This window comes from Microcaecilia unicolor, chromosome 4 (genome assembly GCF_901765095.1).
Source record: "Microcaecilia unicolor chromosome 4, aMicUni1.1, whole genome shotgun sequence".
Lineage (NCBI taxonomy): Eukaryota > Metazoa > Chordata > Amphibia > Gymnophiona > Siphonopidae > Microcaecilia > Microcaecilia unicolor.
Window position 1 is genome coordinate 243,955,882 of NC_044034.1, and position 17,136 is coordinate 243,973,017.

At 40.6% G+C, this 17,136-nt stretch overlaps 1 protein-coding gene across 1 annotated transcript in view; it reads left to right on the forward strand.

Moving 5' to 3' along the window:
* Positions 1-17,136, forward strand: part of UGGT2 (UDP-glucose glycoprotein glucosyltransferase 2) — a 281,123-nt gene that overhangs the window by 118,544 nt on the left and 145,443 nt on the right. Inside the window, 2 exon segments of the mRNA XM_030201370.1 lie at positions 11,335-11,467; positions 15,140-15,271. Of these exon segments, the coding sequence (XP_030057230.1) occupies positions 11,335-11,467; positions 15,140-15,271 (265 nt within the window).

Genomic DNA, 17,136 nt, shown 5'->3' on the forward strand with positions numbered 1-17,136 from the left:
TTATGTTAAAACTAGCATGTGACTATTTCATGTTTTTAAATATCATACGCTATTCCAGAAAACAAAGTTCTGAATTTTATATCTTGTTCAGTTCAATAACTGCTGTCAGCATGCATGCTTTTCTAATGAAAATGAGGATTCCAAAGAGCATACAAGATGGTAATTCTCAAAGTGGTTGATGTCACCTGATGGAGTTTGAAGTGAGAGCAGTATGTAGATGGGCTTAAGAGTTTTCTAGGGAAATCTATTATGCATGTGTGTGAGTTCTTGCATCAGTGCTATCACATGGGGCACCTTGGGGTGTCTTCCACAAATCCTGTAGGTCTAGTCCAGGACAGTTGACATTGATGGTATCTACCACCACCGTGAGACTGTACTGAACACTGAGAATGCTTTGAAGAATTATTGCTGCATCTCAGAACTTGAGCTTTGATAGAGGCCCTGGAGAAAAAGATATTCAAGGGCCCTTTTACTAAGCCGCGTAAGCGTCTACATGCACCCAGCGCGCGCCAAAATGGAGTTACTGCCCAGCTACCGCGTGGCTCTTGCAGTAATTTCGTTTTTGCGCGTGTCCGAAAAATAATTTTTATTTTTGGACGCGCATATCAGGCATGCACCAAGTGGCATTTGGCACGCATAGGTCATTACCACCTGGTTACTGCGTGAGACTTTACCACTAGGTTAATGGCTGGCGGTAAGGTCTCAGACCCAACATGGACGCGCGGCAATTTTCATTTTGCCGCACGTCCATTTTCAGCAAAAATTTTAAAAGGGCATTTTTTGTAGGTGCGCTGAAAAATAATTCTGCACGCTCCCAAAACACTCGTTTACACTACCGCAGGCCATTTTTCAGCAAACCTTAGTAAAAGGACCCCTAATTCGCCCTTTTACAGAGCTGCGCAGCAATGTTGACACAGCCCATTCACTTTGAATGGTCTGTGTCAGCTACTAGCGCAGCTTTGTAAAAGGGAGGGCTAAGTCTTGCATAATATAAGTGAAAGATTCCAATATATTGGTGCCAGCATTGAGGGACACCAATGCAGAGCATCAATATGTGTTAAGTAGCATCTGGAGGAAGCAAAATGCAATATGGAATCTTTATATTATCGTGTTGGAGAAGATACCTGCAGTCTACCTGGACATGATGAAGAGACAGGTAGTGAAATGTTAATGGAAATTAGGAAGGCAAACAAATTAGGTATCAGAATAATGGGATATTTTTATTACCCCATTATTGAGTAGGTAAAATGTCTCAGCAGGATATATTAGGAAGGTGAAGTTTCTAAATGCTTTAAATGACTTTCTGGAGCAGCTGGTCCTGGAATTGATGAGAGGGTTGACCGCTTAGGTCTAGTCTTTATTCAAGTGCGGTATCTTGGGGCACCCTTTTTCTAAGCTGCATTAGGCAACTAATGCAAGTTTCCCCATGTAAAAGTGCAGTCCCATGCTACTGCACCAAGAAACTTGTGTTAGCTTCCTAACTTGGGACTGGGTGTGACACGAGTGTGTCAGAGGAGGGGTTGGCTGTGACAGCCAACATGTGGGTCATTATCACTTGCTACCTGTCACAGCTGCAGTTAGCGTGGTTGCACTTACCGCTACCTCAAGAGGAGGCGGTAAGTTCAGCCTCACTATTGGTAGTTCATTAGCACAGCCACAACCCTAACTCCAATGAAAGATTTCAATCCTTCCCACTAGGTACTGCCCCTTCTATCTGTCCCAAACCTTCCTTCCACCCACCCTCCAGCACACCCTATCCACTTCTGGGACTTATGAGGCGACAATGCCTGGTGGTCCAGTGGCAAAGAGTCGGAACAGTCCCCCAGTTTGTTCGGCATGGGCTCAGAATGGCATCACTGACCTCTAGCAGTAGTTTTGCAGTACTACCACTAGGGATCAGTGATGCCATTTTGAACCTGGAACTAGATGGAATGGGAGTAGGGGAGAGACTACTCCCACTTCTTGCCACTGGACCACCGGGTATTGCCTGCAAGTAAGTCCTGGAGGTGGATGGAGGTCCAGGGTGGTGTTACGGGGGTGGAGAGAAGATCGGGTTGGGGACTGCCATGGGGAGAGTGTGATCGGGGAGGGGGAGAATTGGGGTGAGCCCGAGGACAAGTGGTGCCACCCTGAGTAGCTGTTCTGTTGCATGTTAACACATAGGCACTGCATTATATATCTGAGCCAACAGTGTGGAGAGCTGGTGCTATCGGCCCAGGCATGTAATGCAGTGCCTGTGTGTTAACTGTCTGCTTTATGCACAGGGCATTCTCTAATGCTAATGAAGTCAATTCTTTGGTGATATCAAGAGAGACAACCAGAGAGCTTCAATGTAGCGAGTCACTAGCTTTATATATGCAAATATATATTTTTTTTTAAGATGAGCAAACCAGCAAGTCTAGCAAGTTTTGTCTAAGTAGGACTCATGTTAGTGAGAAGCTGCATTGATAATTGCAATTCACTTTCTTCGTCTTGCACTAAGCTTGATTAAACGGCTTCAGTTCACTTAAAAAGCAGCAGTTATGTGCTGTCCCTGGCTTAATCTTCTAATGTTTACTCACTGCTTTGTGGAACATCACGTTTGCTCTGTTGTCTTAAGAACTTGGCTCACTGATCACTGATTTATGTGCAGCTGGTTTGCTGTATAGTCTTAAACAAGTTGTATGTTCTTTATGCTACTTCATGAACTTTGAGGTCTTCCCAGACTGAATTGCGAAACATCCATCCACCCTCCAGAATCTGCCTTGAGTTCACCCAGAAGATTGTATTGATTACGCTGAGCTAGCTTTATAGAATTTGTTGCCCTCTAATCTGTGGTTGGATATCAAATTTAAGACATGTTTGAGTATGCCTTCAGCTGTCTTTCTTTTCTCTTCTGGTATCTTGTTCTGACAGTACTACATTTTTAAAGCACAACAAGGTGTACACAAACATATAGGCTGCAGTCCCTGCTTGACAGAGCTTACAATCTACTCAAGAAGGACAAACAGGACAAATATGGGATTATGGAGCTACATTTATTATAGGAATGATTAAAGACATATGGGTATTGAACAGGTGAATAATGTGTTAAGATTTAAAGGTGGCCTCAAAAATTTGGGCTTTTAGTCTAGATTTGAATAGGGCATGACGTACCGACTCGGGAATTTTTTCTAGGCATACAGCAAGAAGGAAGGAATGGAGTCTGCAGTTGCTAGTGGAGAAGGGTACAGATAAGAGTGACGTACTTGATGAATGGAGTTCCCAGGAAAGGGTGTAAGAGAGGAGAGATACTGAGGAGCTGCAGAATGAATGTACTTTTAAGTCAATAAGAGGAGTTTGAACTGTATATGGAAGCAGAGAAGGGAGCAACATTGATGGATAAGTCATGCAGTAGAATGTTGAACGGATTGAAGGGGAGAGAGATGGTTTGGTGGAACACCTGTGAGGGCGAAGTTGGCAATAATCTAAGCAGGAGGGGATGAGAGTATGGAAAAGGGATTTGATAATGTGTTCAGAAAGAAAAGGACAAATTGAAGAGCACTTTCCAAAACTCAGTCCATTTTCTGTCAATTTTGAGCTATGCGATTAAGATTCTTTTTACTGTAGCTTATTCCTGTGCCAGAACTCTTGAGTTTTGGCACAGGAATAAGCTACAATAATTTAACCTTTACATTGATGAATGAAATTAATTGCATAGCTCAAAACTGATTCAGAATGGACTGAGTGAGTTTTGGAAAAGTGCTCTTCAATTTTGATGATGATTAAGAGAGAAATGACAGGTTTTAACAGTCTGTTGTATATGTGCAGAGAAAAAGAGAGCGGCATCAAAGATAACCTCAAGATTACAAGCTAAGGAGAGAGAGAGAGTGTTATCCACAAAGTATGGGGGAAGAGACGAGGTGGGTTTAGGGGAAAGATAAGAATCTCAGGCTTGGCCATATTCAATTTCAGATGGCAGTGGGACATCCATGGCAGCACAAGCAGGCTGAGATTTAGGCCTAGATTCCTGGCAAAATTTCTGGTGTGGAGAGGTAGATCTGGAAGTCATGAGCATAAAAATGGTACTGAAAACCTTGGGGGGAGATCAGTCTTGTACCTCTTATTTGTAAACTGCATTGCTGTTTTGTCCAAAGGCACAATGTAGTAAATATGTAACAACCCTATCCTTAAGAAAGGGTCTCTTGTGCCGATTTTGGCTCATTGGTCATGGTTTGTCCACCCCTGCTTTAAATGCAGGTCAAGAATTCCAGTGGACATGGGGAGAACCATAGGAGGTAATCAAATATGTTTATTTAAAATTTGATATACCGCCTTTACTATCAAAGGCCAAGGCAGGTTACATAAAAGGATAAATCCATTGACATAAAAGAAACCTAACCTGCACCTCCAAAGTGCTTTGGGCAGTCCTGGACATTTGATGTGCTTTATTAAAAAGAAAGAAGGAAAGAAGAGAAAAAAATGGAAGAGCAAGAGTCTAGAGGAGATGGAAACCCCTGTTGGTTTATTAAAGCTTTTTAATTGACTGTTCCTTGCCTGCGGTGATATTCAAATACAATTCAGCTTAATAATACATAATGTAATTTCAATAAAATTACATAAATACAGGAAATACAGTGATAAGAAAGCAGAAGTGAACAATGTTAACATAGAATTAATTTAAAATTACATAGTAACATAGATGACGGCAGAAAAAGACCTGCACGGTCCATCCAGTCTGCCCAACAAGATAAACTCATATGTGCTACTTTTTGTGTATACCCTACCTTGATTTGTACTGGCCTCTTCAGGGCACAGACCGTATAAGTCTGCCCAGCACTATCCCCGCCTCCCAACCACCAGCCCCTCCTCCCAACCACCAGCCCCTCCTCCCACCACCGGCTCTGGCACAGACTGTATAAGTCTGCTCAGCACTATCCCCGCTTCCAAACCACCAGTCCCGCCTCTGGCACAGACCGTACAAGTCTGCCCAACACTATCCCCACCTCCCAACCACCAGCCCCGCCTCCCACCACCGGCTCTGCCACCCAATCTCAGCTAAGCTCCTGAGGATCCATTCCTTCTGAACAGGATTCCTTTATGTTTATCCCATCTTTATGCCATCTTTTTCAACAATCTCATATATAGAAATCCTAAATTTCTAAATGATCTGAATGGACTTAAAATTTTAATAGAAGCCTATCTGAAAACAAGTTTTCAGCAGCCATTGGCAGTTTAGATAATGCATTTCTAGCCTTAGCATCTTAGGTAAAAAGTTTCAAAAGACTGGAATGACACCTGAAAATCCATCGACACTCAGAGCAGAAGCTTGGTGGCTGGGATCTGTATGTCATTCATTTTTAGGAACTTGAAAGAACTCTGGTTAATCAACTTACAGTAATGCAGTCTCCATATCTGACTATGCCTTGGTGAGATCCTGTCTCATAAAAGAACCCAGGTGTCTCTTTTAATCATATTACACAATGCTAAAAGAAAACATAAGTGTTCTCCTTAGAGTGTACAACCACCGCTCCAAATGAGAGAGATGCTGTATTTGACAATTGTGAACCAGTGAGGTCTGTTGGTCCTGCACATATGTGATACTCTAGTATCTGATCTTAGTTAGATTATTCCTCTCATTCGCCCGCCACCAGAGATTTCACAGCTGATCCCTCTGGCAAGACATCTAGGGCTAAAAACCTAGAGTTAACAAGTAGGTCCTTTCATGTTCCTGCTGATTTGTAACGGGGTTGATCCCATCCATCCCCCTACCCTATATCACCTATAATAATTATGCAATGTGTTCCAGGTATGTGTTAGTATATTTGTTAGTTATTGTTGTGGTATTCACAATCCTCTCCTTATTTGCTATTATGTTTATGATTTTGCATACTGAATAGATTGAGAATGTTTTTCTGTTTGTTTGTTTTTCCCTGGATTATTGTAAACCACCTTGATTGAAAGATGGTATGACAGATACAAAAAATAAGTTATATTCTATAGGTGAACAGTAAAGATCTCGTCTCGGTCCAGAATATCTCCTCAGTGCCTTGATGGCTCAAGTTGCCTTTGCCTTGGATATGCAATTCCAGTAATAGGAATTTGCCAAGGTCACTCATCTTCTGAGTCTGCAAACAAAAAGTAGAAAAGTCCATCCTGTGGACCTAGCCATTCAGGAGTTCATTGACCATAATCTTTCACTGGCAAATACTTTTGTCCCCAGAATGCTTAAAGAAAAGAAAACTCATTCCAGATATATCCTTTAGAGGCTAGTCTAGGCTTCCTAGATAGCCTGAAAGAATTCCACTAATGAGCTTGGGCCATCATTGACTGGGATTGTGGTCTATAAACTTTTAAATAAATGCAGCCTTTATATCAGGGGCAGAGGTTAATTAGCAAAATTTCAGATGTATAGAAGTTCAGGAACTGGATGCCAGTGTGATATTCTGAGGATGGAGGTAGAAATAAATATGACTGTGGAGAGGGAGAGCTGCTAAAGGAGATTTCAGGTGCATGAACAGGGGATTAGTTTATTAGATTCCAAATATAAATTTTGAACAGGGGAAACTGGGCCATCCCTCTTCATATAAAAGCAAAAGCAGGTTAGGTAAACAAAGTATTTCCTAAGGAATTAAAACACTAACAACAAAATGAATGTTGTGTAGATTAAAGTGAATTAAAAGATGGCTGGCTGTGTTTGCAATTGGTTTTCTTAGTTTTTGACTAACTGCTTCTACAGGGTGAAGTGGAAGGAAGAGGTTTCGGATATTTGGAGGCCAAGCTGTGGGGTTCCTCATGGATCCCCTCTTTTCCCCATTATCTTCACTGTTTTTCTTAGCTCTTCTAGACAGATATTCAGGGATTTAGTTGTCTTTTTCGTGTGCGTACTATTCAAATCATTGTCACTTTTTGTGAGTTTTTGGCAGTGACTTATAATTTGGTAAATAAATGTTTTGCTATTAACATTTGGATGAAGGATCATTTATTAAAACTGACTTTGAAAAAGATGATACATGAGTTTAGTGGAATGGGAAAGTTAGGCCTGATGTTGGGCCTGTTAAAGCAGAGTGGCAATCCCTCTACAAGATTCTATTAGTAGTTGAGTGTTATAATTGATTACTCCCTTACCATGGAATATCCGGTGGGACAAATGGTGCTTTGTAACTTGGGAACAGGCAGACTTGGGATTTACATAGGTAATTTCAGTCTTTTAAAAAAAATTATTCTTCATATTTAACAAAGGGAATTCCAGAGAATAGCTTAGCATTTAAAGTCTCCGTTTCAGAGATTAATATAAATGCCGTTTAAAGCACAGCTATCAGTTAAAATAAGTCTCTGTTTAGAGTTTGATCTTTCACTCAATGTTTAAGCTCTGGAAATCATTGCTAAAGAAAGTAGTAAAAGCAGTTAATGTAGCTGGGTTTAAAAAAGGATTGGACAACGTCTTGGAGAAAAAGTCCATAAACTGTTAAGATAGACTTGGGGAAAGCCTCTTCATATCCCTGGAGTTAAGTAGCGTGGAATCTTGCCGTTGTATCGCTCCATGGTGCGACCGCACCTGGAGTATTGTGTTCAGTACTGGTCTCCGTATCTCAAAAAAGATATAGTAGAATTGGAAAAGGTACAGCGAAGGGCGACGAAAATGATAGTGGGGATGGGACGACTTTCCTATGAAGAGAGGCTGAGAAGGCTAGGGCTTTTCAGCTTGGAGAAGAGACGGCTGAGGGGAGATATGATAGAAGTGTATAAAATAATGAGTGGAATGGATCGGGTGGATGTGAAGTGACTGTTCACGCTATCCAAAAATACTAGGACTAGAGGGCATGAGTTGAAGCTACAGTGTGGTAAATTTAAAACGAATCGGAGAAAATATTTCTTCACCCAACGTGTAATTAGACTCTGGAATTCGTTGCCGGAGAACGTGGTACGGGCGGTTAGCTTGACGGAGTTTAAAAAGGGGTTAGATAGATTCCTAAAGGACAAGTCCATAGACCGCTATTAAATGGACTTGGAAAAATTCCGCATTTTTAGGTATAACTTGTCTGGAATGTTGTTACGTTTGGGGAGCGTGCCAGGTGCCCTTGACCTGGATTGGCCACTGTCGGTGACAGGATGCTGGGCTAGATGGACCTTTGGTCTTTCCCAGTATGGCACTACTTATGTACTTATGTACTTTTTGGGACTCTAACTGGTACTTGTGACTTGGATTGGCCACTATTGGAACAGGACATTGGGCCTTTAGTCTGACCAGTAGTGCAACACATGTGTTCATATTCATTCTCTCCTATTACAGGAGGTAGTCCAGGTGGTTATTTTGTTTTATATGGGCTACTATAACGTTTGTTTAGGACTTCAGAAGTGTTGCATTGAATAATTACAGTTGTTATAAAATAGTGTAACAAAGGTAATTTTAAGAGGGGCGTGTGGGAATGGGGTTCTCCTTATTTAGTCATTACATTGGTTCCCAATCCCAGTGCAGGTTTTGTTTGTATTATGATCTCTAACTTCCAAGATTATTAATGATTTGGCCTCGGCTTATTTGACGTTTGGTGGAGCTTTATACACCCAAATTGTGCTTTGAGATTTGCCCGGGAAAATATGCTGAAAATTGTACCTACATCCTGTTCTGAGACAGGGCCAGATCCAAGATGGAGTTCATGTGAGCAACATCTACCTGCTGTCTCTCTGATTGCATGGATGACCTCAGTTCTCTTGGCCAGCATTATGGGCAAGAAGAAGTGAAGGTACATCTTTCAACTAGTCGGATACCCCCGATGCAGCATCCATGCTTGAGGAATTTTTAATGGCGGCATCTGTGTTGCCAATTTCTTCCACCCAAGCACTGTCAGCAGCTGCTCTCAGCAGCAGTGGAGTCAGGGTTTCCTTGAGCCCCGTGAACCACACAGCACCTCTTCAACCCAGAAGGAGTCTGCTGGAGAAGGAACAGCAAGGGACAGACTCAGGAGAACCTCTCGGCTTGCCCGCATTGGTTGGAAGTTCACCCCTTGCAGAGTCCTCCCCCCCCCTCCCCAAGAATGAGTCATCCCAAAAAGAATGGCACCCTTGAATCATCAGGCTGAACTGAGTGCTGTATGTGGAGGGGAATACACCTTCTGTGGGAGTGCAAATGAGGAAGATAGACCAGCTGTTGTTACCTTGGAGGTACACTGGGATGCAATACAAGGTCTAAACTCCTGTTTTTTGAATGTCACTGAGAAAATAGAGGGTGAGAGAAGTTTTGTCTGAGAAGGTTGCTATTCAGGCCCAGGAGTTTGACCAACAGATTATTAAGGCATCTTCTCTGGAAAAGAAAATTAAAGAAAGGAAAAATGTTGTGAAGGACAGGAATATCACACAACAAAAGATATAGAATATCTAGAGAACCATTTAAGAGGAAATAATTTATGCCTCTTGAATTTTCCAAAGACCCCAGTTTTATCAGCAGTGGATTTGGTGAGACGGTACCTAAAGGACGTTCGTAAGATACCATAGGAAGCTCTTCCTCCAATTGTAAGAGCACAGTATATACTTGGAAAAGCTACTGGAGGAATAGAGAATTTGGTTAAGAATATTCCAGATATGGACGACTAGGTTTCTTGAGTCCTCATTTTAAGTAATAACACAGAGACTCTCTTCAGTTGTTACTTTTGCCCTGGACCTGGATCGCAGCAACATTTTCTGTTTATAATTTTGCAATATAAATCAGCAGTTTATGGGTTCATAGGAAGCTCTTCCTCCAATTGTAAGAGCACAGTATATACTTGGAAAAGCTACTGGAGGAATAGAGAATTTGGTTAAGAATATTCCAGACATGGACGACTAGGTTTCTTGAGTCCTCATTTTAAGTAATAACACAGAGACTCTCTTCAGTTGTTACTTTTGCCCTGGACCTGGATCGCAGCAACATTTTCTGTTTATAATTTTGCAATATAAATCAGCAGTTTATGGGTTCATAGGAAGCTCTTCCTCCAATTGTAAGAGCACAGTATATACTTGGAAAAGCTACTGGAGGAATAGAGAATTTGGTTAAGAATATTCCAGACATGGACGACTAGGTTTCTTGAGTCCTCATTTTAAGTAATAACACAGAGTCTTCAGTTGTTACTTTTGCCGTGGACCTGGATCGCAGCAAAATTTTGTGTTTATAATTTTGCAATATAAATCAGCAGTTTATGGGTTAAAATATTCGTATTTTTCCTGATCCTTTTCGAGACATGCAGAAGAGGCACCAGGCATTCTTAGCCTCGGCCAAGAGTGGTAGCAATGGGAGCCAATTTTGTGTTAAAATTTCCTTGTGTTTGTATGATAGTTTTTGAAGTTGTGACTTATTTCTTTCACCCTAAAAAGCTTTTGGAATTTTTCTGCAAAAGAGGAACTTAAGATTATTGTATGTTTAGTAAAGTGAGCTGAGATGGGTACATGGTATTAACATTATCTCATGCTTTTTTCCTTATTTATTTCTTGATCTTGTATCTATTATTGTGGGCTGTTATTATATAAAGATTACATTTTGTTTACTTGTATTTCCAAAAGTTTTTGCCTTTTTTTCTTGAATCATGGATTTTTTAAATTGATTGTAAACTTTAAGGGGTTCTTTTACTAAGGTGCGTTAAATGATAAGACGCCCATAGGAATATATTGGGCTTCTTCTCATTTACCACATGCTAAATCCATTAGTGCACCTTACTAAAAGGATCCCTAAATTTGTTAAAAATGAAAAGAAAAAAGAAAATGGTACCTGCATGTAATTATAAAGTTTTGGTAACATGGAATTGGACTATATGGGATGCAGCAGGCACCCTTCCGCTCTTGACAGATGGTCCTTTTATCAGTTTGCGTAAGAAATGAACTTGGGTGTTTCAAGAACTATTTTTTAAATCCTTAAATTAGGCTGCCTGTTCATTTTTATTTCTGAGTTTGTGGTTGTATTTTACTATTCATACATCTATTTTTTGTTAGCTAAGTGCACACTATTGTTTTATTTTGTGGAGAATTGTGTTTGTATTTTCATATTTGCATAATCTGTTTGATAAAAAATATTTGTATTTATAGTTATGTTTTATTTCTGTTTGTACTCCACCTTGAGCCTTTCAGGTTTAGCAGAATAAAAATATTGGATTAAGTTAAAGAAACGTAATTCCTGTAAACTTTTTAAAGTTTTTCATCATATGCTTATGCCATTGAGTGATTTTTTTTGTTTGTTTATGCATACTAAAAGCATTGATTTTAATCTGTGAATCATGAGTAGAGGGGATATACCTGAAAATGTCTAGTTGTAAATATGCTTAAATTTGGTATTTTCAAACTTCTTGAAGGTGAACAATGAAGAAATGTAGTTTTATTGCTCTTAACATCCTATAACTATTTTGTCTATAGAATTGGATTTGTTTTTGTTTTTAACACTGAAGAAGTTGATGAAAATGAGGATGCTGGAGCAGCTCTTTGGAGAGCTTTCAACTATATTGCAGAAGAATCTGACACCACTCAAGCTTTCATCTCCATGACCAGTGTTAGTATTGCTAAATAAATGCTGTGAATCTGATGAAAGCCATTATTGGACATTAAAATTTACTACTACTACTACTACTGAGCAAAACTATGTGGTATACACAGAGAATAGCTCTAGTTATTTGATGTCCTTTTTATTTCTGTTTATATTAAAATTAAATGATTGGCTTATAATATAAGATTTAATAGAAAGCATACAATTCTAAGTCTAAACGTGTTTCCCGTTTGTGCCCATTTGTTCATAGATTGTTTTAAATATAACTGGACCATTTATATATCTGTGAATGAATAAAGTGAATTATTAATTACTAGGAAAAAATGCCCGTTTCTGAGCGGAATGAAACGGGCGCTAGCAAGGGGCCCCCTCCCGCCGTCCCTCAAAGCTACTTGCCTTGTTTGCTGTGGGCCGTTTCGGCCCTCGAGTGTCAATAGCTCCGCCCTCGACGTCATGACGTTTTGACGCGAGGGCGGTGCACACACTCCAGGGCACACCGGATATCTCGGGCGCCTCAACTTCCGTGGAGGCTTCAGAACGTTGGGGTTGCCTTTTATATATATAGATAGATGAGTGCCCCAAAGCATACACAACAACAGGAAACAAACTACGGTGAATCCGGATGCAAAGAGACAAGTAGAGGGTGACCAAATGACCTCCAGTCAACAGATAGATGCAGTCTCACACTTTATTGGTCTTCTCTGGCGCTTGTCCATAAAGTGTGAGATTGCATCTGTCTGCCAACTAGAAGTCATTTGATTGTCCTCTACTTGTCTGTTTGCTTCCCCAAAGCATAAGCGTTATTATTTGGAGTTTGTGTCAATCTCTGAAGAAACTGCTTGTCCACATGTTCAAGATGTAGTTGGAGGAGTCGTGGGAAGGGTAATTTTATGTGCTGAGATGGTCTGTTTGCAACTTGCCCACCCTATGTGCACATAAAAGCATATACATTGTAATGGAGGGTTCCTGGGACAAGGTTAGGGTGGGGACTGCCACAACATGCATACTTTTTTCCATTCTCAAAAGTTCATGCATTTTGGGGTCTGAAAAGTACTTGCAGACAAGGGGGATAAAATGTCAGTGGGTATTTTTTTTTTCCCCTCAGGAAACATTCAGTATGAGCGTAGGTAGTATGACAATTACCCTTTAAATGCTATTCACTATATGCTGCTTGTTTAATTATGTAACATGAATTCAGTAATTTTACATACTTTTCCACTGTGACTGAGAGAGCTACAATACATGTAAAGAAAAATATATCTTATACTGTGGTTTATGGTTTATTTTATTTAATATACCACTTTTGTAGGCATACATCAAAGCAGATTACAGTGGTGGAAATAAGTATTTGATCCCTTGCTGATTTTGTAAGTTTGCCCACTGACAAAGACATGAGCAGCCCATAATTGAAGGGTAGGTTATTGGTAACAGTGAGAGATAGCACATCACAAATTAAATCCGGAAAATCACATTGTGGAAAGTATATGAATTTATTTGCATTCTGCAGAGGGAAATAAGTATTTGATCCCCCACCAACCAGTAAGAGATCTGGCCCCTACAGACCAGGTAGATGCTCCAAATCAACTCGTTACCTGCATGACAGACAGCTGTCGGCAATGGTCACCTGTATGAAAGACACCTGTCCACAGACTCAGTGAATCAGTCAGACTCTAACCTCTACAAAATGGCCAAGAGCAAGGAGCTGTCTAAGGATGTCAGGGACAAGATCATACACCTGCACAAGGCTGGAATGGGCTACAAAACCATCAGTAAGACGCTGGGCGAGAAGGAGACAACTGTTGGTGCCATAGTAAGAAAATGGAAGAAGTACAAAATGACTGTCAATCGACAAAGATCTGGGGCTCCACGCAAAATCTCACCTCGTGGGGTATCCTTGATCATGAGGAAGGTTAGAAATCAGCCTACAACTACAAGGGGGGAACTTGTCAATGATCTCAAGGCAGCTGGGACCACTGTCACCACGAAAACCATTGGTAACACATTACGACATAACGGATTGCAATCCTGCAGTGCCCGCAAAGTCCCCCTGCTCCGGAAGGCACATGTGACGGCCCGTCTGAAGTTTGCCAGTGAACACCTGGATGATGCCGAGAGTGATTGGGAGAAGGTGCTGTGGTCAGATGAGACAAAAATTGAGCTCTTTGGCATGAACTCAACTCGCCGTGTTTGGAGGAAGAGAAATGCTGCCTATGACCCAAAGAACACCGTCCCCACTGTCAAGCATGGAGGTGGAAATGTTATGTTTTGGGGGTGTTTCTCTGCTAAGGGCACAGGACTACTTCACCGCATCAATGGGAGAATGGATGGGGCCATGTACCGTACAATTCTGAGTGACAACCTCCTTCCCTCCGCCAGGGCCTTAAAAATGGGTCGTGGCTGGGTCTTCCAGCACGACAATGACCCAAAACATACAGCCAAGGCAACAAAGGAGTGGCTCAGGAAGAAGCACATTAGGGTCATGGAGTGGCCTAGCCAGTCACCAGACCTTAATCCCATTGAAAACTTATGGAGGGAGCTGAAGCTGCGAGTTGCCAAGCGACAGCCCAGAACTCTTAATGATTTAGAGATGATCTGCAAAGAGGAGTGGACCAAAATTCCTCCTGACATGTGTGCAAACCTCATCATCAACTACAGAAGACGTCTGACCGCTGTGCTTGCCAACAAGGGTTTTGCCACCAAGTATTAGGTCTTGTTTGCCAGAGGGATTAAATACTTATTTCCCTCTGCAGAATGCAAATAAATTCATATACTTTCCACAATGTGATTTTCCAGATTTAATTTGTGATGTGCTATCTCTCACTGTTACCAATAACCTACCCTTCAATTATGGGCTGCTCATGTCTTTGTCAGTGGGCAAACTTACAAAATCAGCAAGGGATCAAATACTTATTTCCACCACTGTACATAAAATCTATAAATTAATATTAAAATTAATAAAGGAACACCACTAATTAAAATAGGAAAGGGAAGACAAACCATAAGACAAAGAAGAGCAAAATTAATGGTAGACTGCAGTCATCCACCCAGAGCGCAGGAACATCTGCGACTACTGAGTTTGAAAAGCCTGTTGAAATAAACGAGTCTTAAGTGCTACTTTAAATCTAAAAAAGAAAGGTTCAGTATGAAGGGCTACTGGAAGGGTACTCCAAAGGAAGGGGGGGCACACAAAAGAAAGCAGAGTGTCGAGTACAACCCAGATGTGCAGTCCAAGGAGTTAAGGATATGTAAACAACCATCATGTAACAATTTTAATATTGTTGAAGGGGCATGGAATGAAATACACCTGACCTCTGACCTAGGATAGTATGAAATTGTTAGTGACAATGACCATTTTTATGATAGAAAAACTGAAACATAATTAAAAATTAAACTTTATCACTATTGTGGTTCTGTAATAGAAGGCTCCATTCCTTTTTCAACTTTTCTGCAGGAGTGACTATAAAGAGTGTAGCATAAAGAGGAGACAACCAGAGCCATTAACATCCCTTAATTAAACAAACTGGTTACCATTTGTAATCTGATTTATTTGTTTTGAGGAAATCCAAAATAGAGGATTGAAGTGTCAGCAGTAACCTTCTTTTCTCTGTATGCCTAACCTTCTATTAATGACTTAAATAATATAGTGAAATAACTGTAATCTTAACTTTATTTCCACAGATGTACAATAAAGTGAAGGATGGAGAAGTGCTTACTGTGGATCATGTAACAACTGTCCTTAGAAATGAATTTCCTCGTGCTGATATTGAAGCTATCTTGGGTGTTGACTCAGAGTATGACAAAAAGAGACAGGTAAGGGTAGTGGAGGAATAGTCTATTGTAATTAGAGGCAAAAAAGCCATAGTTCAAATCCCACTGCTCCTCCTTGTGACATTGGTCAGATCACCTCACCCTCTGTTGATTAAGTAGAAGTTGGGTGACAAAGAAAATGTTGATTTTAAAGTACTGTTCATAAAAAGAATTCAGTTTGAAAGCATTTGTGAAGTTTAGGTATTGCGCACAAAATGTTTTGTGGGGGTATTTCTGTAAGAGTGTGCCTGAGTGGAAAGTCCAAAAAGATGCTTATTTTATAAAGGTGTAAATCAAGACTCCTTCATTGTCACAGTTACAGTATCAAGGGGCTTCTCAATCTATTTTCATAATGGCTTTTCCTTACAGACTTTCTTCCTTTTCAAGGAATTAAAAGGAATCATGAACAACTGGGTCCCTATGAGACCTACTGAGAAAAAGGTCACTTCAAGAAAATAATCAATCTTGGGAGTTGAAATCTTGCAGAGGTGGATGAGGCATGATTTCTAGTTTTCTTCCTTCTCTAATGTGTGTGAGCTATTAAGAGAAAAGTGAAAATCCAGAAGGGAGAGATGGCTAGAAAAAAGTGTCTTGCTCAGTGGGGGGGGGGGGGGGGGGATGAGAGTAGAGGCCTATAGGTGGAAGCTTTCTGGGGGTTAGGGAGGAGAGGGGACAATGTGAGTCTCATTAAAAGCCTAGTACCTCCACAAGTGAGAGTTTGGGAGTTGAATGGATTAGAGGTTCCCTATTATTCGTACCAAATGAGCTGCCAGTTCCACATTATTTTTTTAAACTTGTCTTTATTGAATTTTAATCAACATATAATAAAAAGCATATGTAGAAAACAATGGTGGGTGCATGTGGTACCTTCAATGCACCCATTGGCAATTCCCAACAATCAAGGAAAAGGACACAAACCCCTCAACAACCAGAATCCTCCCCACCCCCCCCAACATAGCATTTAATACTTAAAGCTTAACCAGAATCGCCTTGTTTCCATCTCTGAAAATGGTGCCAGGATCGACGTGTATTATTTCTAATAGCTGTTAATCTATACATACTATACCAGCCCTCCAACTTCTGTACCACAGTCTTCCAATATGGGATCACAGGTTGTTTCTGTTGAGCAGCCAGGACAATCGTCTTTGCAGTAATCCCCAATAGGAAAATTTTATCCTCCACATCTTCTAAGTCCAACACTGGCAGGTTTAAAAGGGCAATGTTCATTCTGGGTAATATATCTCTGTGAAGTGTTTGTAATTAAAAAAAATAAATAAATAATGTTGGGTCAGTGGGCACTTCCACCACGTATGACTATAGGTTCTCATAGCCCAACACCCTCTCCAGCACCATCTATCTCCTAAACCACTTTGAGGGGTCCTTTTACAAAGGCATGCTAATAGCTAGCGACGCCCATAGAAATTTATGGGCAACTCTAACGTGTAGGGATTTCTTATTTTTAGCATGCGCTAAAAACACTAGCTTGCCTTTGTAAAAGGACCCTGAATGACTTGCCTGATTTTTTACATTTGGAAATGTCATTCTAGAAGTTTAAGATTTGGTTTTAAAATTTACTTTTTCACGAAGGCTTTTGGATCAGATGCTGGAGCTTGACTGCTGGTTACTGACGGAGGGTGCTGAGTCTGGAGCATAGTTGGATGCAAACTGTTTAGGAACTTTTATTGGGCAGTATATCAAATTTTAATAAACTTGGAAATTAGTGAGTTAGCGCCACTGAGGTCAAAATAAAAAATTTAAAGTACTTATGGGATGTTGGCTTTATACTATGTATAAAGTCTATTGTTTTGGTTTTTCTTGGTGAAACATGGCCATGTCAGACTTTTTTGACAAGAGAATACCCTCACTGT